Source organism: Delphinapterus leucas, chromosome 7 (assembly GCF_059928025.1).
Source record: "Delphinapterus leucas isolate spDelLeu-1000000601 "Yukka" chromosome 7, BTC_Dleu_Yukka2, whole genome shotgun sequence".
NCBI lineage: Eukaryota > Metazoa > Chordata > Mammalia > Artiodactyla > Monodontidae > Delphinapterus > Delphinapterus leucas.
This window is the reverse complement of record NC_143135.1, coordinates 16,451,241-16,475,334: the sequence shown is the minus strand read 5'-3', so window position 1 is coordinate 16,475,334 and position 24,094 is coordinate 16,451,241. Positions and strand designations below refer to the sequence as shown.

At 38.8% G+C, this 24,094-nt stretch overlaps 1 protein-coding gene across 4 annotated transcripts in view; it reads left to right on the top strand.

Moving 5' to 3' along the window:
* TTC17 (tetratricopeptide repeat domain 17) overlaps positions 1 to 24,094 on the top strand; it is a 166,369-nt gene that overhangs the window by 93,449 nt on the left and 48,826 nt on the right. For 3 of the 4 annotated variants that reach the window (XM_089914911.1, XM_022592214.2, XM_022592213.2), the window contains exons 17-22: positions 1,586 to 1,756; positions 15,405 to 15,664; positions 16,146 to 16,299; positions 20,684 to 20,804; positions 22,704 to 22,863; positions 23,783 to 23,866. In XM_089914911.1, coding sequence (XP_089771037.1) covers positions 1,586 to 1,756; positions 15,405 to 15,664; positions 16,146 to 16,299; positions 20,684 to 20,804; positions 22,704 to 22,863; positions 23,783 to 23,866 — 950 coding nt within the window. The remainder of the gene's footprint in view (positions 1 to 1,585; positions 1,757 to 15,404; positions 15,665 to 16,145; positions 16,300 to 20,683; positions 20,805 to 22,703; positions 22,864 to 23,782; positions 23,867 to 24,094) is intronic. The other variant, XM_022592215.3, reaches the window with a different exon arrangement.

Here is a 24,094-nt window from a genome sequence, read left to right as displayed (position 1 = left end):
ACTGATAATCAGTTTCCTTATCTGTGAAATTAATAATATTTCACAAGGTGTTTTTGAGGAGCAAGTGGAAGAAAACATACAGAAGTACTCAATAAATATTGATTCCCTTCCTTGTAATTCCCCCTTTTGAAGTTCTGTGTTTTTAAATCCTACGTATTCTTCAAAATTGAAGTTCTACCTACTCAAAACTTATTCTCTGAAGCACTTACTTGGCACAGAAGACTACCTCATTATTGTTTGTTGTCTTGCATTCATTGTCTTGTAAGCTTCTTGAGAGCTAAAGCTTCTGACATAGCCTTGTTGAAAATGGTAGCCTCAGATGTGTGGTAGTCTAGAACTGGAAAATGGGAAGTGAATCCCTAAGTAGGCAGTCCCCTTTCTCTCACCTAGGAAGTTGGGAAAGGTTTTGAGTCCATTATGTTTTCTTGGCACAATAAGGAAAATGGCCCGAGAAATGCTTTCCAAAATTGTGGAATCTGAAAGGGAGTCATCAGATCCAGAAAGAGACTTCTTGTATTTCCATTGCCGCAGAGACAGCCTGATTGGGTACATACATCTCTTTGGGGCAACATTCTCTTAAAAAATAAAAAAACTTGTAGAGAATGTTTGGACGTTCTGATAAAGGAGGAAAGTTACTTTTACACTCTTACCCAGAGAATTGTCCTATAATATGCATGTAGGCTTCCACTGACCATGCACCTTCAGTAGCAACGCACATGGAACATGAGGAGACCTGTTCAGCCAGCCAGATTCCCACTACAGCATACGCAACAGCCTAGTAACACATTCTCCTACCCAGAGAATGTCCGTCAGGTGGAGCTGGATAGTGGCTCTTTATCCCTGTTAACATACAATCCCTAATAAGGTCGAAGCTCTTCGACTCCTGGCCAAAACTGTAGCAAAAGGTCATGCTCACTATACATATCAGAAGGTATCACAGAGTGCTATGATTACATTCAAGATGTGACATTTTATGCTTAGGTAAATCTTTATTACGTGATCAGAACTTGTTTTTCAAAAGAAAAAAATAGGCACCTGTGTGATCTGACAGTCTTAAATGTGGATTCTCTGCCACCACTATCCCCCTCTAAGTCCTTGGTTTTTAATTTATAATCCTTTACCTTTTGGTATATCTTTCATTTTAAACTATGATGCAAGAATGGTATATTTTTCAGCTATAATTCATCTATCTCCAGACTTATTCAGGTACTAATCTGTTATTTCTCACCTTCAAAAGGCAAATAGAAGGAAAACCACTTTTTTATGATGTTTCTGACTTTCAGAGAAGTGTTTCACAATCATTCATTATGAATGGAAGGAGATCTTGGGACTTGATCTTTGTTGTTATAGTTTTTTCCCCAAATACTTAAAATAGCCTAACAGGTGAAACTTGAACTTCAGTGCAAAATCTTGAATCACAATTATGGTCTGCCTTTGGGCACTCCACCTCACTGATTTGTGCATGTTCTGCTGGAGAAAAACCGACAGTCACCTTTTTGCTCTTCTTGATAGTTGGGGACCTTGAGCTATGGGACTACACAAGAGAGGTTTCTAATGTGCTCTATCTGTGTCTCTTGTCATTGAGGTAATTGTCATGCGAAAACCCTGGACAACAGCCATGACAAACAGAAATATTTTGACAACTCACAGTCACTGGATGCTGCTGAAGAAGAGCCCTCTGAGACAGGAACAGAGGAAGACCCTGTGCTCTCTGTTGAGAATTCAGGGAGGGACTCAGATGTCCTTAGACTTGAAAGTAAGTTGATTTGACCTGAGCTGTGCTTCTGGAGTAAAATCAACTCTCAGACTTGAAGCTTAGGCTTTCTCTACTCTCAAGCGTTTGTTCTTTCTTTTAACAGTCACTTACTATATTGTAGATCATGAAGGTGACCCTCAAGATTGGGAGGCAGAAGGCAAGCTATAAAGTGAAAATGCTCTGCACACTTCTTTCTGTTTTCTCCACCTCAACATCTTCATTTGCTAGAACAAATTTGATTTATGTACTAGTCTTTCTTCTTAATGTCATTAGTCTGTTGAGTAAGTCATTGAAAAAAAAAGCAAGTTGTATTTATACTAACCCAATAAAATTTAAAGATTTGAAATAACGGGCATGCCTACCAGGCCCTTTCCTAAAATTCCATTTTATGACCACATTTTGAGCTATGCTGTTCTAAAAAGTTTTAAGATTATCAATTTATAATTGCCAAAATGAGTGACTTCTATTTTTTGTTTGTTTGTTTTTTTGCGGTACGCGGGCCTCTCCCATTGCGGAGCACAGGCTCCGGACGCGCAGGCTCAGCAGCCATGGCTCACGGGCCTAGCCGGCATGTGGGATCTTCCCGGACCGGGGCACGAACCCATGTCCCCTGTGTCGGCAGGCGGACTCTCAACCACTGCGCCACCAGGGAAGCCCAGTGACTTCTTTTAAGTACTCATCCTGCTTAACCTCTTTTCTGCCTTTGGAACTGTGCACGACTCCTCGCTTGAAACTTTCTCCTTCTTCTCCTCTTGGCTTCTGGGATATCACTTGTTCTTGGTTCTTTTCCTTGTCCTCAGAATATCTTTTTTCAATTTCATTCACTTATTCTTTACTTTGCCCTTTATTTTTTTTACCCAGGATCTTAACCTTGGTCTTCTTTTCTTAGTCATCCATGTGTTATCTCTTGGTGTTTCAGATACTTTGGAGTATACCAATGACTCTAAGTCTGTATTTTCAGCTAAGACATTCTTTGTGACTCCAGATCTTATTTCTACCTTTTTAGTGGTCTCTTTATCTGGACATGCCACAGCCATTTCAAACTTAACATATCTAAAATTGAACTTGTCCTCATTTTGCCCTACTTCCTGAACTGTTTCTAGTTCCTATATTCCTGCTCCCTGTTAATGGCACAACTCATCCAGTCATCACTATGTCCAATCAATCCCTAAGACCTGTTAAATATATCATCTCTTCATCTAATCTATTCTTTGTGGCACTGTCTGAATTTAGACTTTCTTCATTTCTGCCAGGGCTGTTGTAGTAGGTTCACGATTGGCTTCCCTATATCTAGTCCTTTACTTCAGTCTATGTATGGAGAGTGCAAGAGAGGCAGGGGGTGTGTATGTGTGTAGGGGAGAAAGAGAGAGATAATACATAGAAATTGGTATACAATTTACAAAGCAGAAACAACCCCTGTTACCACTTTCTTGTGTGTCCAAAGAGTTGTTTCTGAAATCAGACCTGATCTGGTAAGTTGCCTACATTTAAAGTTTTCAGTAGCTATTACCTATCGGAAGAGTCCAAATGTCTTAATGTGGAATATGAGGCAGTTTAGCCCTTGATTCTGTCTCCAGCTGAACTGTACCATCTACTAGTACTCTGCATAGCAGGAAGTACAGACCTTTCACTATTTCCCTCACGTGCCATGCTGCTTTGAGCCTCCGTGTCTTTGCATAGTCTGAGAAGGACCCCTGCATGTTCTGTGCTTTTTATAGACAACTCCCATGCATCTCCAAGATCCAGCTCAAATGTCATCTCCTCTGTGAAGCATTCACAAAGGTCTCCAAGCATTTAGTTGCTCCATTTGCTGTCTTGTTCCTACTTTTTGTCAAGGCATATTTTATACAATATTAATTGCTTGTATGTCTTATGTTGCATCAGACTGTGAGCTTCTTATATATTGTGTCCTTTATAACGTTATATTCCTGTGTATAGTAAATATTTGTTAGAGTAATGAAATGTGTCCTTCGCCCTCCTGTGTAGATTGGATTAACATATTTAGCAATTACAAAATTTTGTGTTTCCTTCTAAGTGGTATTGTGTATGAAAAACAATGTCTAAGAGAAGAAAGCTAGACCTCAAAGGAGGAAGTTGTGACCTTCACTTTTGCAGGTTTAGGGAATTAGTTTCATCAGTTCTACCAGAAATCATTGGGCTTTAAGGAAATTAATTTTCCATTTACCAACTCAAAAGAAATTGACTTTTAAACCAGATGGCCACTTTGTTCATTCACAGTGGGTCTACTCCTCTCTAGTGCCTGGCAGCCTCATGTCTCTTACTGACATCAGGTACCCATACAACCAAATGAACATCATAAGGGAGGTTGATACTGAGTAATGTTAAGGGGTTTTGGGGTTTTTTGGTTTGGTTTTTTTTTTTTTGGCCACGCCACAGGGCATGCGGGATCTTAGCCCCTCGACCAGGGATCAGACCCATGGCCCCTGCAGTGGAAGCATGGAGTCTTAACCACTGGACCACCAGGGAAGTCCTGGGGTATTTTTTTCAGTTTACAGAAACTTCCTATTCCAATACAACTCCTTAATGAGTGGAATACTCATGACTACCAAATTAGAGTCTTTTCCTACGACAATTCAGAATAAAACCCAACCAAAATCTTATTCTTTGTCTCTTCGTTTTCCAAATACATCATTGCTTGAGGCAGATAACCTAGTGTTTAAGTTTCTTTAGTTTCATGTTTCCCACGTAGTTCCATTCCATCCTCATACTGGGAACACTGAATGGTTGCCCTGGCTAGGGCTAGGTGTTTGCCAAGTCCCTTCAACATTATGCAAATTGTCTCTTAGGGTGCATTCCTTTTCACATTGCTAATTTAATTATAGTATAATGATGACTCTTACTAGTTTTACTCTTAGCTACTAACTTTTTTTTTTTTTCTTTTACTGCGTGTAAATTCTGGGATACTGACAAGTCCACAGGGACCACAGTCATGGTATGTGGTTAGGAGTCAGAAAGACTCTGTTTTTTAATATAAAGAGTATGGTATAATAAAAGTCAAGCATAGACATTAAAGAATTTTTAAAAACTCTATTTTTGTAGGAAATTTTAAAGAAATACAAATAGTTAAGCCCGCTCCAGTAACCATAAATTATTATGATAATCACTACCTTTTGTGGTACTTTATACCTTACAAAGTTATGAATTGTGTATTAACGTTGTGAAATAGATATTAACCCCATCTTGTAGCTGAGAAAATTGAGACTCAGAGTAGTTAGGTACCTTGCCTAACATCTTTAGTAGGTGACGTATAACTAAAACTCATCCTCAGGCCTTCAGCTTCCATACACTGTGTGTCATTTGCCTGTGGTTCTCAGAAATAGGGGTTTGACCTATGGGATGCAGCAAAAGCAGTTCTAAGAGGGAAGTTTATAGCAATACAAGCCTACCTCAAGAAACAAGAAAAATCTCAAATAAACAATCTAACCTTACACTTAAAGGAACTAGAGAAAGAAGAACAAACAAAACCAAAAACTAGTAGAAGGAAAGAAATCATAAAGATCGGAGCAGAAATAAATAAAATAGAAACAAAGAAAAACAATAGCAAAGATCAATAAAACTAAGAGCTGGTTCTTTGAGAAGATAAACAAAATTGATAAGCCATTAGCCAGACTCATCAAGAAACAGGGAGAGGACTCAAATCAATAAAATTAGAAAAGAAAAAGGAGAAGTTACAACAGACACCACAGAAATACAAAGCATCCTAAGAGACTACTACAAGCAACTCTATGCCAATAAAATTGACAACCTGGAAGAAATGGAAAAATTCTTAGAAAGATATAACCTTCCAAGACTGAACCAGGAAGAAATAGAAAATATGAAGAGACCAGTCACAAGTAATGAAATTGAAACTGTGATTAAAAATCTTCCAACAAACAAAAGTCCAGGACCAGATGGCTTCACAGGTGAATTCTATCAAACATTTAGAGAAGACCTAACACCCGTCCTTCTCAAACTCTTCCAAAAAATTGCAGAGGAAGGAACACTCCCAAACACATTCTGTGAGGCCACCATCACCCTGATACCAAAATCAGACAGAGATAATACCAAAAAAGAAAATTACAGACCAATATCACTGATGAATATAGATGCAAAAATCCTCAACAAAATACTAGCAAACAAAATCCAACAACACATTAAAAGGATCATACACCATGATCAGGTGGGGTTTACTCCAGGGATGCAAGGATTCTTCAAGATATGCAAATCAATCAATGTGATACACCATACTAACAAATTGAAGAATAAAAACTATGTGATCATCTCAATAGATGCAGAAAAGGCTTTAGACAAAATTCAACACCCATTTATGATAAAAACTCTCCAGAAAGTGGGCATAGAGGGAACCTACCTCAAGATAATAAAGGCCATATACGACAAACCCACAGGCAACATCATTCTCATTGGTGAAAAAGTGAAACCATTTCCTCTGGATCAGGGACAAGACAAGGATGTCCACTCTCGCCACTATTATTCAGCATAGTTTTGGAAGTCCTAGCCACGGCATTCAGAGAAGAAACAGAAATAAGAGGAATATAAATTGTCACTGTTTGCAGATGACATGATACTATATACATAGAGAATCTGAAAGATGCCACCAGCAAACTACTAGAGCTAATCAATGAATTTGGTAAAGTTGCAGGATACAAAATGCACAGAAATATCTTGCATTCCTATACACTAATGATGAAAAATCTGAAAGATAAATTAAGGAAACACTCCCATTTACCATTGCAACAGAAAGTATAAAATACCTAGGAATAAACCTACTTAGGGAGACAAAAGACCTGTATGCAAAAAACTATAAGACACTGATGAAAGAAATTAAAGATGATACAAACAGGTGGAGAGATATACCATGTTCTTGGATTGGAAGAATCAATATTGTGAAAATGACTATACTACCCAAAGCAAGCTACAGATTCAATGCAATCCCTGTCAAATTACCAATGGCATTTTTTACAGAACTAGAGGGAGACACAAAAGACCCCGAATAGCCAAAGCAGTCTTGAGGGAGAACACTGGAGCGGGAGGAATCAGACTCCCTGACTTCAGACTATATACTACAAAGCTAAAGTAATCAAGACAATATGGTACTGGCACAAAAACAGAAATATAGATCAATGGAACAGGATAGAAAGCCCAGAGATAAGTCCACGCACCTATGATCAACTAATCTATGACAAAGGAGGCAAGGATATACAGTGGAGAAAAGAGTCTCAATAAGTGGTTCTGGGAAAACTGGACAGCTACATGTAAAAGAATAAAATTAGAACACTCCCTAACACCATACATAAAAATAAACTCAAAATGGATTAGAGACCTAAATGTAAGACCAGACACTATAAAACTCTTAGAGGTAAACATAGGAAGAACACGCTTTGACATAAATCACAGCAAGATCTTTTTTGATCCACCTCCTAGAGTAATGGAAATAAAAATAAACAAATGGGACCTAATGATACTTAAAAGCTTTTGCAAAGCAAAGGAAACTACAAACAAGACAAAAAGACAGCCCTCAGAATGGGAGAATATATGTGCAAATGAAGCAACGGACAAAGGATTAATCTCCAAAATATATAAACAGCTCATGCAGCTCAATATTAAAAAAACAAACAACCCAATCAAAAAATGGGCAGAAGATGTAAATAGACGTTTCTCCAAAGAAGACATACAGATGGCCAAGAAGCACATGAAGAACTGCTCAGCATCACTAATTATTAGAGAAACAGAAATCAAAACTACAATGAGGTATCACCTCACACCAGTTAGAACGGGCATCAGAAAATCTACAAACAGCAAATTCTGGAGAGGGTGCGAAGAAAAGGGAACCCACTTGCACTGTTGGTGGGAATGTAAATTGATACAGCCACTATGTAGAACAGTATGGAAATCCCTTAAAAAACTAAAAATAGATTTACCATATGACCCAGGAATCCCACTACTGGGCATATACCCTGAGAAAACCATAATTCAAAAAGACACATGCACCACATTGTTCATTGCAGCACTATTTTCAATAGCCAGGTCATGGAAGCAACCTGAATGCCCATCGACAGACGAATGGATAAAGAAGATGTGGTACATATATACAATGGAATATTACTCAGCCACAAAAAGGAACGAAATTGGGTCATTTGCAGAGATATGGATGGATCTAGAGACTGTCATACAGAGTGAAGTAAGTGAGAAAGAGAAAAACAAATATCGTATCTAATGTATATATGTGGAACCTAGAAAAATGGTACAGATGAACCAGTTTGCAGGGCAGAAATAGAGACACAGATGTAGAGAACAAACGTATGGACACTAAGAGGGGAAATTGGCGGGGGTTGGTGGTGGTGGTGTGATGAATTGGACGATTGGGATTGACATAAATACACTAATATGTGTAAAATGGATAACTAATAAGAACCTGCTGTATAAAAAAATAAAGTAAAATTTTTTAAAAAAGAAATAGGGGTTTGATAGATTAGAACTTTATTTTTTAATTTGTAAGGTCATTTTTAAAGAAAACCAGCATCTGCTATTACCATTATTTTATAAAACAACATTTTAATATCAAAAAAGTACAAAGGTAATCTTAGAATAAAGGTCAGTCTTTCTCAAAAATGGACAGTTGGCAACTTTACACCAACAAGTGTGTATCTGGATGGACATAAGTTGTGTGTGTGTATTATAATTTTAGATATATGTTCTTGTTTTGCTTCTCACTTCGCTAAGGATTGGTGAAAATCATGTAACTGATTAACATTTTAAAAACCACTGCTTTAATAGCTCATCATATACTCCAGAATTTCTGCCCCAGAAACCTGATCTGTGGAGCGTAGGTTTTGTAGTCAGAGATATTGTTATCATGTCCTGGCTCCGCCACCTACTTAGTTGTTAAATCTTGGGCAAGCTGAGCCTTCCTTACCTCAAAAAAAAAAAAAAGCCTCAGAGTGCTCTTGAATATTTAAATGAAATAACTTAGGGAAACATTTCTACCAGTACAGAGATGGACTAGCACACAGATGGAACTCAGGAAATGTTCATTTCTATCAATGCAAACACAGGTGTGACTCTGCTGCTTCCCGACCTAGAGGCTGCTTGTGAGCTAAAGTCCTCACAAATACATACACACAGTATCTGCTCAATGAACGTCAGTAAAGGGGGCCCTGACATCTTTGCTCAAGAGTTATTACAGGAACAATTCCCTATTTGCTTTTCTAGGTTATTTTCTCCAAATTCTGTCTTCTCTTAACTATCCTAACCCAGATAAAAGAAGGAAGAGCACCACTGGTGCAAATGAAAACTCATGATTGTTGTTTTCTTCTCAGAAGTGAATCATTTCCCTGCCTACCTTAGTCTGAGTAATTTAATCTAAGCCTTTTGTGCCTTCTGATTACTGGCTTGAAATTTTATGCCATTGTTTATGCATTAAGTCTTCAGTCCACAGGTTTATACTCTGACTTCAAAGAAGAGATAACTGCCTTTTTTTTAATTGAAGTATAGTTGCTGTACAATGTTATATGTTACAGATGTACGATATAGTGATTCTTAAAGGTTATCCTCCATTTATAGTTGTTATAAAATATTGGCCATTCTCCGTGTTGTACAATATATCCTTGTAGCTTATTTTATACTTAATAGTTTGTACCTCTTAATCCCCTACTCCTATATTGCCCCTCCCTCCTTCCCTCTCCCCGCTGGTAACCTCTAGTATGTTCTCTATATCTGTGAGTCTGCTTCTTTTTTGTTATATTCACTAGTTGGTTATATTTTTTAGATTCCATATATAACTGATATCATACAATATTTGCCTTTTCTGTCTGACTTATTTCACTTAGCATAATGCCCTCCACGTCTATCCATGTTGCTGCAGAGAAGGCACTAGAACTCCAGGCAGAATTGTCCAAGGTCCTATGGTGGTGGAGTCCTAATTTGAAACCAACTTTGTCTAATTCCATAGTATACTTTTTATTTTGTGAGACAAAGGAACATATCCTTAAAGGTAGAATGTGCCTGCTTGCCTTCAGAAACCACAGTCTAATAGTAAATGGATATTAATCATGTAAGACTTTCTGGAGGAGATGTTTTGAGTCCAAACTTTGAAGGAAGGATTTTGTCTTGCTGGTCATTTCTTTGAAGGTGTGACCTTTACCTCTGTTTATTCTCGATCTGTTTCATTTTGAATGTAGCACTTACCTTTTCAGACTCTACTCCCTAAAACTCTTCTTGAAACCTTTCTTCCGAGATTATTAATACTGCTTCTTATCAAACACAGTCACCTTTTTTAATCACCTTCTGAGGGTCCTCTCCCTCTCAGTAGTGTTCCCAGCATAGTCTGGCTTCTGCTTCTCCTCCAGGCATGGGCAGCTCAGGCTCTCCCTGGGTAGCCCATTCCAGTTCTGACCATTCATAAGTCTTTCCTAATATTGAGCTAAAATATGACTTCTCGTTTCTAGTCCTGCCCTCTGAGGCTAACAAAGTCTTGCCTCTCACTAATGTCACATTTCCTTAGATATTTGAAGATGAGTATTGTTCCTGTCTACCCACCCCCCATGTGTTTGTTTCTTTTAGCTAAATGTCCGCACTTTCTTCAATAATTTCTCTTTATTATAGTTTTTAGTCCCTTCAGCATCCTTGAAGTACTCACTCTGGAATTTTTTTTTTAATCTTTCCAGCAAAATATTTTTCAAGTCTGATTGTGCTTGCGTGTGTGTGTGTGTGCGCGTGCGTGCGCGCACATGCGTGCAGTATATCAGCTACTCTTCCTACTACGGGATCACCCTTGATTTCTTCAGTCCTTCTTCATTTAACATGGTTTTGAGTACTTTCACCAAGTCACTTTTCTATGAATATGGTCCACTTTGAAAATCTCTTAAACTGTGGTACCCAGACCATGAATTTCCAGGTGTGTCTGGAATGTTGCAGAGTTATAGTGGACTTTTTTTTTTTGCAGTACGCGGGCCTCTCACTGTTGTGGCCTCTCCCGTTGTGGAGCACAGGCTCTGGGCGCGCAGGCTCAGCGGCCATGGCTCACGGGCCCAGCCGCTCCACGGCATGTGGGATTTTCCCGGACCGGGGCATGAACCCATGTCCCCTGCATCGGCAGGCGGACTCTCAACCACTGCGCCACCAGGGAAGCCCTGGACTTCTTTTTTTCTTCCTTTTTTTTTTTTCTTTCTTTTTTCTCTCTGTTTTTTGTTTGTTTTTTTCTTTTTCTAATCAGAACTACATACGCTTCTCTCCATCTCTCAACACTTCTCCTTGTCCCTGTGATTCTTGCCAGATTACCTCACAGACTCAGCTGTGAGTTTTCCCAGTACCCTGAGATAAGATTCATCAAAGTGAAAAAACATGAACTCATACAAGCCTCACTGCAGGTGCTCAGTCTCTTCACTTCACAATATTTATTCTCCTTTTTCCAGTTTGAAAATAGTACATGTTGAAGAAGATAAAGAAAAAATAAAGATATGGGTCTCAGTCTCTCTGTTTCCAGTTTTCATCATAGCATCTGCCCCGCAAGCAGCAGTCTAATATTTACTTTTTCTTCCTACTTCAAGTATAACTTAAAATCTTCTGAGATCCCTCTCTAGTCCAGACCTTTCTCCAGACCTGACTTCTGTATTTCCAGCTGCTTATTGCACAATGTCTGGAGATATGTTCCTCCATCCATTCTAGCCTAGACCATAGCTCCATGGGTTGTTATATCCTGAGCCCTCAGCATATTCTTAAGCACATAACAACAGGTGTTTAAATGAATTAATGAATGAATAAGCTTCTGAAATCCCAACACTATCCTATTGTCCTCTACCAGTTCCATCATCTTTGTAAATAACATTATGTTTTCATATTCACAGATGCTAAAATTTCACATAGTAAAAAAAATCTTGACATCATCTTTGGATTTATTCTGTTAGCCATTATATCCATATAATTACCAAATTCTATTAATTTTTCTTCATTGAAATTTCTTCATACCTCTTTCCCTCCCTTTCTAAAATCTCCCATTTACCCCCAGCCTGTCACCTTCTCTTTATATAACTCCTATAGAGATTGTTGAAGCACCTTTATAATTGTCCTGTGTTCTGTCTTCCTTCTGTTCTCCACCCCCTAACTCCTAAATCACCAGCTGATTTACTAATCTAATCGTTATAAATATTGTGGCTCTCATCTTGTTATTCTTTGCTTAACATACTAGAGGCTCCCTTTACAATGAATCTTCTTCCTGACTTTCCCAGATACTCTCAGTGTCACCCACCTTCCCCAAATATCTTACTGGCTGATATACTCTGTATATGTTTTTTGTTCTAGTTAATTTAAAATTAGTAGCGCCTTCACATATACCTTCCTTATGCCTGTATCTATATGGGTGTATATGGGTATGTGAGTATATACATACCTGCTTTTTTAGTTTCATCACTCGGGGAGTGCCCTCCCTGAACCTCTATTCTGTCTGAATCCTGCCTCAGGTAGTCTACTCTCCTGTAAGAAGCATTTTGTGACCACATTCAATTGTGTTTTTCCTTTAGAAAAAAAAATTTAATGTAATTGTTCTCTCATTGTTTAATGTATTGATGTATAGTTTTGTGTCTCCAACTTGATTATCTTTAATTCCTTGGGACCAGATTCCTTTTGCTCCCAGCATGGAGATGGGCATGTAATAGGGTCTAAATAAATAAAGATTGGTTTATGTTTTCTCACTCGTAGCACATTTATGATCTCCCCATTCCTCACCTTTATTTGGTGGTGTTCTCTAAGAATTGCTATCACCCCAACCCCAGCAGCCTTGGAAAAGGCCGAATGGCTGCCAGCCGCAGCAGACCGCAGCAAGTTCCATAGTCTCTCAATTGAATACTGATTTTCATCAATGAAAGGCCCCTTCTCTAAGAACTTTTTGATAATGATATCTATTACCATATGGTAAGGGCACGGGGAAGTATCAACCTTTGGGACCTGGGCTTGCAGAACTCTTTGCAACTAAAAAACATGAATGCTTTCTAGATAGTAGTAGTTACTGAATGGAAATAAGGCTTCCACACACAGCATCCCTATGCAGCTCTAACTATACACTGGGGAATTAGTTACCGGCTGTCTACCTTTGACCAAAAGCCACTTTTCTTTAAACCCGTATTCTTGGCTATGGCCAAATCTATCAAAAATCCTCTTCTGTCTCAGGACCAGGTGCAAGGAACCCCATGGCCATAGGAGAAAGAAGGAGAAGAAGCTAAAATAACATGAGGAGTACTTAGAGGTAGCTCTGTTGCCAGGCAATTCTAATTAAGTTCCTTTTTGGGATCCCTATAGCAATCCTTTTCAGCTGCTTTCCGGGATTAGCTACTGAGACGTTTGTAAGTCACGTAGTATGCCAGACACTATGCTGAAAACATGGTGCCTGCCTTTCTGTTTGCTTACCGTTCCTCTGGGTTGACAGTACTTTAACAGATGACACTTTTTAGAGTTTAAAAAGTCTTGAATTTCCAGCAGGACAGGGCAGAAAGAGGAACAGCAGATCCTCAAGGATCTCACAAAGCAAAGTATTCCTGAGTTCCCATTAATTGATTCTACAGCTATTTGTGCCTGCTGTGTGCCAGGTGCAATGTTGGACATTTGGAATATAGTAGCAAACAAGATACAAACTAAAAATAAAAACTCTTTGTCCAGCCTACTTATACTACTGGCCACATAATTTTGGCAAGTAACCAAACATTTTTATCCAAATACCCTAAAGAAAAAGACTTTACAAACCCCTATTTTACTTTATTCTTGTTTCAGAACATTAATGACAATGTTAAGCAATAGAATCTAGCAGATTGGCTCAGAAAACCTAAAAGAAACTTACTTGAAAGGGCAGCAGTACATTTTGTAGTCACCTGTTAACAAACGGAAGAGCCCTATAGCTTTTTCAAGAATGACAAGAGATTTCTTGCAGTACTCTCAGCCTGGCAGTACTCTCAGCCTGGCAATGACCTTCCGACATTCTGGAATAGAAAGTGGGATAGGAGATAAGAGATGCCACCAGAGAGCTAAGGGTGACGCTGCAGACCTTCTGTGAGAGGGGCTCAAAGCTTTGTTTTTAGCCATGGTAATCAGCCATCTTTCTTACCCCAAGCCTTCTCAGAAACTAAAACTATGCATTTCTAAAATGGGTTACTCACTATGGCTATAGGTATGGTGATATGGTTATGAGATTCCTGACGTTGGCCTTATTAATGCCATGTTCTAAATCACTTAACAAGCCAGAATTACCAATTGAAGATTATTGGGATAACGCAGACTGGCATTTTGTGAACAATCAACCCCAAGCTCTCAGGTTGTCCAGTGGGTACATATTACAAAAGGAGGCATTCCATTTTGTTGTTCATTTTTGTACCCTGTACACTTCCAAAAAGGATTGAAGATAACTTTCACAGAACACACAATATAAGATTGAGCCATTAATTCAAAATAGCAAAAGTTAAATAGTAAAGAATTTTTTTAAGAAAGGAAGGCATTCTATTAAGAAACTTAGACTAATTTTTGCCTTAAGCTTTCTAGGTAAGCATAGAGAGGAACTTGTAAAGTTGTGTAACCTGCAGTGTATAATAATGGAAACATACTGACTTCTCAAGAGAGAATTTTTACTAGGCCATTGCACTGAGAAACATCCATGAGAGTCTTTATATAAGAAACATGAGCAACGTAATAAATATCTTGATAACCATTTTAGAAAAAAATTACACTAGTATATTGCTATTTCTTATATTAGCCATTAGTGAAAATGGGAGCCTTCGTGTGGAATTAGGATAATTTTCCACTAAACAAATCATTGTTCAGTTAAGGCAGACTGTACGGTCTGAACAGCTATGATATTTCATATGCTATTTGAATAAAGCTTGAAGAATCCTGTATATATATTAAGTAAATAATATTTCATAATAAACTTCATCTTTGCCATCTCTGTCTCATGTCTAGAGCAAGTTGGGTTTTTTTCCCTAAAAAATACACATATAAAATAGCCATCTTCAGGACTTCCCTGGTGGCGCATTGGTTAGGAATCTGCCTGCCAACGCAGGGGACACGGGTGCAAGCCCTGGTCCGGGAAGACCCCACATGTTGCGGAGCAGCTAAGCCCATGCGCCACAACTACTGAGCCTGCACTCTAGAGCCCCCGAGCCACAACTACTGAGCCCATGTGCCACAACTACTGAAGGCCACGCACCTAGAGCCTGTGCTCTGCAACAAGGAAAGCCACCTCAACAAGAAGCCCACGCACCACAACGAAGAGTAGCCCCCGCTCGCTACAACTAGAGAAAGCCTGCGTGCAGCAATGAAGACCCAACACAGCCCAAATAAATAAATAAATTTATTTTAAAAATAATTTTAAAAAATAAAATGGCCATCTTCATGCTCACTAGTGACATAATCTATGACCTCCTGCCATCTAGCTGCTGCCATTGTGCTCAGCCAGGTTTTTTACAAAAGCTAGATGACAAAGATGATATTATATTATGAATTTTGAAGATGTTGAATGGTATTTTTATGAAGATGGACTATAGAAGTGCCTCTAAACAGAGCCAGAACTTTTCTCAGAAAGCATGGTTGGAGTCCCTCAAGTACTTGAATGATTGTAATTTTTAATAACATGCTGGCACTTGAATTGCAGGTACAGTGGTTGAGGAAAGCAATGGTTCTGATGAGATGGAGAATTCAGATGAAACAAAAATGTCAGAAGAGATTTTAGCTTTGGTGGATGAATTTCAACAGGCATGGCCTCTGGAAGGCTTTGGGGGAGCACTAGAGATGAAAGGACGGCGTCTGGACTTACAGGGGATACGAGTACTGAAGAAAGGCCCCCAGGATGGAGTGGCCAGAAGCTCTTGCTATGGAGACTGCAGAAGTGAAGATGATGAAGCAACAGAGTGGGTAAGTGTTTGCTAACTCAATTCTTATCAAATTGTAGTCCAGGTCTTTGGGGGTATGGGAGGTGCTCCTAGTTTGCAAAGTGTAAGGGTTCTATTGGGTGAGTGGCTCTACTTTACTCCACGTTCCAGTCAGCCTTCACATGGGAATTGTACTGCCAGAAGCATTTCATGTTACTTAGGTATTGCTGGCTCTTCCAGGAGGCAAAGGAAGTGGGATGGGTGTGAAACCATACTCAAAGCCCGCAGACTTGGGAACAGCCCAGTTCAGACATCTTACTTTTCAGTTTCCTCTATACCCTTCAAGGCTAGTTTATTTTATTTATTTCACTAAACATTTTTCATCTAGATCTTTAAGAATTAAACTGAAGGAAAGAACTTAACCCTAGCACAAGACTGATTATTCTTAAAACCACCAATACCCACAGCCATGGACAGAAGTGATAACTGGTCTCATTTGTCCCTAACATGTTTTCGTTTCCCAGATCACATTCCAAGTCAAACGTGTAAAGAAACCCAAAGGAGATCATAAGAAAACTCCTGGGAAAAAGGTAGAATCGAATCAGGCAGAAAATGTACATCGTAACCAAGCAAACCTGGAGATCACTGGCCCAAAGGTGGCATCTCCTGGGCCACAAGGTAAATTTGAATATTTAATATGCCAGTTTCTTCTTTCAGATTTCACTGTCTTAGTTCTCACAAAGGGTGTGTTTGCAGCTTGAAGTAAATCAGATGTGAACGTAATTGAACCAAGTGAGCAAGAAATCAGTCATCGATATAAAGTTTTGTTTGACATATACTTGATTTTTTTTTTACCATTGGCCATTTGACTTACAATCTTACCATCTTGAACTTAAATATCCTATTAATTCCTAACAGTCTAGTTTAATATGTAAAACTGTAAGTTTGAGACAGACTCCCTGGTTTCACACACCAGTTTTGCCATTTAGTTCTCTGTGCCTCATTTTCCTTATCTATAAAATGGCGATAATTGCATCTGTCTTATAGGGTGTTTGTGAGTATTATATGAGTTTATACATGTAAAGTGCTTTAAATGAACTGGGCACATAGGACTCAATAAGTATTAACTATTTAGTAACATTTTGTTTGTCAGATGTCTCTTTAAGTATTGGATAAATGCTTTGGAACTACTCCCCAGAAAAAAAAAATGCATTTACATCAAAATTTGGCATGTACTTTCAGGGTTCATAGTGGTCCCGAAGTCTATCTTTGGACTCCAGGTTCCGGGCCATTGCCATGAGTCCAGTTGACTTTCTTTTCCAACAGTGAAATAGTGGTGATAGAATTTCTTTTTTTAAAAGAAGTCTCCTTTTTTAAAAGGATATTTTCACTGTCTTAGACTTCAAAAATTCAAGGTAAGTTCATGAAAATGTGTCTTATTTAAGTTGTATTTACCAAAGCTGAAAGCAAAGGACACATAATAAAATGTAAAGAATGAGGTCAACTTGGCTAAATCCCAGAATGATCTGTGATTTGAGAAAAGTACTAAGGACACCAAAAAGGATACTTTGTCATGACTAGAGTTGAAAGTATGAAGTAGCTTAACTGTTTAAGAAAAAGAGCATGTGCTAACATGTTATGGAAAGAAAGCAACACTTCCTCTAGTAGGTCCGTCTGCAGTAGCAAGGAAAAAGATATTCAAACTGTAAAACATGATTATAGCAATGAAACTTCCAATGGATTAAGTAGTAAATGTAATAAAAACATAAAAGAGGAAAATTCAAATGGATATTTATATACTTTTAAGGTGAAAAAGGACTTTCTAAAGCAGAGAGAAGAAGAAAAATAAAATAATTCTGGCATCAGAAAACACTACAAAATAGAAAGACAAAGGATTGAAACAGTATTTTTGCAGAATGTTTATATATATTTACAGAATATATGATAAGCAAAGGATATCAACATCATTTAAAGAACACCTACAAATTGATAGAAAAAAATACAGCATTTCAATAAAATATGTACAAAGTACATAGGCAATTCACCACATACACACTCACACATACACACACACACAGCCACTAAACGTGATAAAATGTTCAGCCTCACTAGCAGTCAAGGAAGTGCAAACGTAAAGTGTGATCTGCCAGTTTTGCTTGTCAAATTATTTGTGTAATACACAGTGAGAGTTAATAAAGTGAATTTGGGGATAGTTTGACTAGATGTATCAGAAAATTTTAAAAAATGCCAGCAGTTCTACTTCTAGTAACTTACCCTAAATAAATTATCTTACAAGTGTGAAAGATAGAAGTACAGAGATTGATCATCGTGCTGCTTATCATAATAAAAATTTGAAAAATACCTACATGGTGATAGTTGCCTAAATAAATGACGGCATGTTCTTGCCATGACTGTGCAGCCAAGATGTTTATAATTTAGTAGGTGAACAAACGCAGTTTATAGAATAGCATATATAGAGAATACTTCAATTTTTGTAAAATAGTAAATATACTATATTTTGACACTTTTTTTCACATTTCAGTATCTCTGAAATTGAGATCCTCTTACAATTGATAGTATCTTAACTAATAATTGGCAACATTTTTCTTTCTTAAATCATGTAAAATAATGTGTACCTTACAGTTGATGACATCTTAGATTTGATGAAATATGCTAAAATAAACAAGCATATAGAAACGAGTGTAGGAGAGAATACTCTAAAATGTCATAAATTATCATCACTGGGTGCTCATAGGGCTGCAGGTGATTTTCTGTTTTCTTCTACATTCTTTTCCGTTTTCTAAATATTTTATAATAAGCCTATATTACTTTAACAAACAAAAACTAAAAATTTCTTGTAAAAGTGAAAATTAAAGCTCAGGGTGATTGAGATGATAGGAGAGCACGTAGACAATTTTAAATGGATTCAAGGAGGTGGGCCTGTGTAGGGCACTGAATATACTTGCAAATGAGATCATGGAACTAAAGCGTCACTGTCACTAAAGTGAAAAGTTCTGAAGCAAGAGAAGACTGGAGAGGTTCAGTATCCCAATTTTCAAATAAGTATGGATTCTGTCCACTACCAAGTGATAAGGAGTTTGTGATAAATTCTGACAAAGTTCTAAAGCAAATTATTAAACCAGTACTTTGTGAGCCCATGGGGGAAGAGTAGGGATCATTAAGGGCCATTGTAGATTTTCTAAGAATTAATAAAATTAATAATGCACAACTAATTTCATTTCCTACTTTGGTGAGGGCTAGTAGACTGGAAGGCCAGGAAAGTGTCATAGACATAATGTAACTAGATTAAAGCAAAGCATTTAACAGAGTGTCTTATGATATCCTTGTGAACAAGGTGGAGGGTGGTACGCTCAAAGACTCCCCAGTGCCTGCAGCATAAAGGCCAAACTTTCTAGTGTGGTGCACAAGACTGTTTACAGCCCAGCCTTTCTCTCCCCTTCAGTACCATTCTCTGAACCAACCCTGCTCTTGTTTTACCTCCTTGTCTTTGCACATGCTGTTCCCTCTGCCTGGAATGCCCTTCTGCCACCTCAGCGGTGCTAAAATGTCACTCATCTTTACACTTCAAACTCCAATGCCATCTCTTCCTTGGTACCTTCAGGCAACATTAGTTGCTGTCTCCTCTATGCAGCTGTTCTGTACCTTCACTCTAGCACTTAACCCTATTGTGTTCTAATAATTTGTTTGTTTACCTTCCTCAGTAGACTGTGAGCTCAAGGGCAGGCCCTTTTATTATACCTCTCTGTATCCCTAGTGTCTTAACACAGTTCCCAGTCTCTTATAACAGATGCTCAATAAACATTTTTCAAGTGAATTTCTTAAACATAAAAGAAAAATAATCCTTATTGTGAAACCTATGGTTCAACTCTTTAACTTATTCATTTAAACAGGGTTCATTTGAAACTCTTTCAAACTGTTTTTTTCTATTCTATTAAAATCTAAATCTAAAGCCCTGCCTGTGTCTTAAACAGTTTTCTATCATTGGTAAATTCCTACAGTATAAAAAGAGCTATACAGAACCAAAGTTCTCCTTCCTGTCCATTCCAGTCGAATTTCTACAGAAGAATCCTTCCTAGATAGGACTTAATTCTGCTCTTTTCTTGGGGACTTGATTTAAGTAAAGGGCCTACACCCAAAAGGTAGTACCTTTGAAGGGTACCATAAAGAGAGCTTTCAAAGCCCAGTAAAGCCTTAAATAGCATGATTGGGAATGTGCACGTTAGAGTCAAACAGACCTGGATCTGAATCCCATTTCTGCCACCTAGTAGGCAGGTGACCCTGGGCAAGTCACTTGATTTCTCTGAGCCTCTGTTTTCTCATCTGAGAAATAAGGATTAAAATCTGCCTCATGAGGTTACAGATATAAAGCCCTTAGCACAGGACCTGAACAATGGTAAGTGCTCTGGAAATAAATGATAACCTTTCATTATCATCATTATTCTCTAACCTACTGCTTTTCTTTACAGCAGGGGTTCTCTACCAGGAGTGACGTCGCCCTCCCAGGGAACATTTGACAGTATCTGGAGGCATTTTGGGTTGTCATATGTCAGGGAGGGTGCTGCTGACATCTGTTGGGTAGATGCCAGGGATGCTGCCAAACATCCTCCAGTGCACAGTAGTACCAGCTTAAGAAACCCTGCTTTAGAGATATATGTTTCTCCTGACTTAGAGTTGTCTCTATAAAATCAAAATGTATTGATTTTGAATAGAAAGCAATAGAAAGGTAAAAATTAAGTTTGGTAAAATGCTAACATTGAACAGTATTTTGACCCTTATCTCAGTCTTAAATCCAGTGAAGGGCACATTTATGTTTACTTCATCATCTGTCTTTGAAAACAAGCTTTACTCAAAGATGATTGTTATTCCCATAGCTGTGAATGACAGGATTTTAGTTAGTTCTCTAGGTGGTAGAAATTCTAGACTAGAAGAATGACTGGCACCTCTAATACACCAATCTGGATGAAGTAATCACCAGGGCATAAGACACTATACATTCTGTTCCTTTGCAGTCGTGTCAATTGATGACATACTTTCCTTCCAGGAAAAAAGCGTGACTACCAGAGTCTGGGATGGCCCAGCCCGGACGAGTGCCTCAAACTCCGCTGGGTAGAGCTGACGGCCATCGTGAGTACCTGGCTTGCAGTTTCTTCAAAAAATATTGAGTGAGTATCTTAAACCTCTCCCTCCTTCATGGCATTTGTGACCAGTGATCCCACTGGGCCCCCGCTGACCTCATGGCTGCCCTTCTTTGTCAACAGCTACTAGAAGAGTCGTCCTCTCTAGGGTTGGTGGTTCAGAGGATATCACAGTTGGACTCAGCCCATTGTACTGAAACAGTCGATGTGCCCCCTTCTCAGTGCCTTCACCCATACTTTCTAAGCTATCTAGAAGTCACAGCTAACTTACTTAGTTTGAATTAAAGACTGGATCTCTCTCAATCAAAGCACAAAACTTCCCTGACATGGTGTGCTTACAAAGGGAGCCAGAGCAAATCCAGATTTACAAGCACCTACCGGGACACAGGCGAGCAAGGTTGCCTCTCTTATAGCTGCTTTTTCCTCCTTGGATGCTCAGTCTCTTTTGTTGGCCCCTTTTCTACCTTTTAAGCATTGGAGTTCCCCAAGATTCACCACTAAACCTTCTTATTTTACAATCACTCCTAGTCAGACTGCTCTACTCCCAGAACTTTTGAATATTTTTCAAAACCACCTGCTTTTCTTCATCCCCATTGCAGCCTCCTTAAACCAGAATACCGTCATCTCCACTTAGATTCATTCAGTAGCCTCCTAGCTGGTCCTTTTGGTTTATTCATTCTTGCATCTCTTCAGTCCATTCTGTCCACAGTACTCAGCATTATTCCTCAAATATAAGTCAAATAATTCTTAAACTACTCTAATAACTTATAAATATCGCTGTTCACAGTGGCCCACGGAGCCCTTCATGATTTGCTCCCTGCGTGTCTTTCCATCTTCAGCTCTGCCCTCCCCCTCCCTCCCTTCACATGTAGTATCTCCTTTGCCTGTGCTGGTGCTCTCAGCGCCTTCTCCCTCCCTGGTTAATTCATACTCCTCCTTCTGGTCTCCACGTAAATCTCTTCCGCAGGAAGTCCTTCATTAACCACCTCCTTCCTCCATCAGCGTGGAGGAAATATACACCCTCCTGTAGTAAACTAACATTGCACTGTGTTTTTATCTTTTACAATTCATCACACCTGTAATAACCGACTATCACAAGACTGTGAGCATCATAACTGTGGGAACTGGGTATGTTTTGTTAATTATTAAACCCTGATATCTGACATGTAATAGGCTGTGAATAAATAGTGAATGAATGAATGTTTGCATAATATGTGTTAAACTTTTTAAGTAGCTATAACAAAATTTGGCAGTGCCAATTTGCCACATCAGTATATATGATATATATATGATAGGGTATAACATTTAGCCTGTCTATAGCAGGAAAATGACCCCTTTGGAACCATGAAGGGAAGTACTTATATCTTATACATAGATACAGTGAATAGCTGGATCTGTATAACATTTACTGTCTAAACTTTAGGTAACTTTTTCTGTGGGGACAAGTGTACTTCTGTGCATAGAGGGAAAGTAAAAGATAGGAACCACCTGTGGGTATTTACCACTATCTGTACCCTGGAAGAAGAAGTCCTAGAAGAAAACCCACCTGGTTTAAAACCTCCCCAGTGAGAAAAAGTGGCCCAGCAGCAGTAAGGAAATCAGACATCACGGTGCATAGAAAGGAGGCAGCTTGAGGAGACTGAGAAAATACTGAGTTCAAGACTCAGATCCCAACACTGCTGCTTTGACCCAGGCTACGATATCTATTCATACATTCAACAGATGGTCATTACCAGGCACTGGAGTCCTTGTACCTGTAAAATGAGAGATCAGACTAAATAACTTCTGAAGTCTCTTCCATTGTGAGACTCTGTGGTTCCAGACACTTCTAATAATTTGTTGACGTTGCGGTCGGCTGAGTATTAATACTCTTTCCCCCACCCGCTCACTTTTTCCATGGCTAAGGTGGTCCTCTCCATTTTTCAGCGTCACAGAGCACATAGACTTTGCCACTCCAATACAGCAGCCAGCGATGGAACCTGTTTGCAATGGCAACCTCCCCACGAGCATGCACACCCTGGACCACTTGCAGGGGGTTTCCAACCGAGCCAGCCTACATTACACGGGCGAGAGCCAGTTAACAGAGGTGAGTGCTTGGCTTTATTCAGCCTCTCTGTAGTTTTTAGCCCCACGGTCATGATGCAACTGATAGCAGAAAGCACAAGCAGCCAGGCCATATTTTTTTGCCTATTTTCAGATGGCTGTCATCTAGGTGGCTTAGGCCAAGCCTAATTTCTTTCAGGCCCTGTGACTGAGCTTATGCTTCTTTTTATGACCAGGAAATTTTAATTCTGATTTATTCCTTGAGGTGGGTAGCATTCTGCTTGCCATCAGACAGAGGCTCTTCGTGAGAAATATTTGGGGCAGTTAATCCTCCTATTGACATTCTTAAGAAGGAAGGGAAAGAGGACAGACCCAGCATATACATAGAAGAATAATTGGAAAACATGCCACAGTAGAGGCATGTTAAGTAAGTAGAGGATTTGTTAAATAAGTTTTGGTATAGATGTGAGATAGTATACAATAAGAGCCATTAAGAAAGATGTAGTAGAAATATATGTATTGGCATGAAGAAACTTTTAGAATATATTATGTGAAAATGTAGGTAATAGTTTACAGTGTGATCCCATGGTATACAGTCTGTGAGAGAAATAATATATGTGTACATAGAAAAATATCTGAAAGATACATAAGCGATATCAACAGTGGTTGTGTCTGGGTGACAGGATTACAAGTGCTTTTTATTTTATTTACTCTATATTCTGTAATACTATAATGAATGTGTTTTACATGTCCATAATTTTTGTTAAGTGAGAGAAGGCTGAGGGGATGGTAAAATGGCCTTCAGTGTATCTTCCACAAAATGCTTTACCAACAGGACCACAGCAGGTACCCCAGAGAAGCAGTCTGCACCTGTGGTACAGTGCCCAACTCAGCATCAGCAGTGTCACCAGACCTCACCTCATTTTCATTCCTCTAATCTACCATCTTTTTCCCTGTACCAGGTATTGCAAAATCTTGGCAAAGACCAATATCCACAACAGTCACTTGAACAAATTGGCACCCGAATTGCCAAAGTTTTGGAAAAGGTAAGTCACTCTGTAGGAAAGCTCTAAACTATTGCCCACTTTCTGACTTTTCCCGATTATTTGCCACTATGTGGCTCTGACCTGTTCTGTTAGTTACTTAATACTCGGTACCGAAGGGATGACGTGAAATGTTTCAATCACTTTTCCATTACTTTTTCCATCAGTTGGTTAGTATTCTTTTTTGCTGCTTTGTTGACCTTCTGTGCTTAAACTTTACATGGTCAGTTT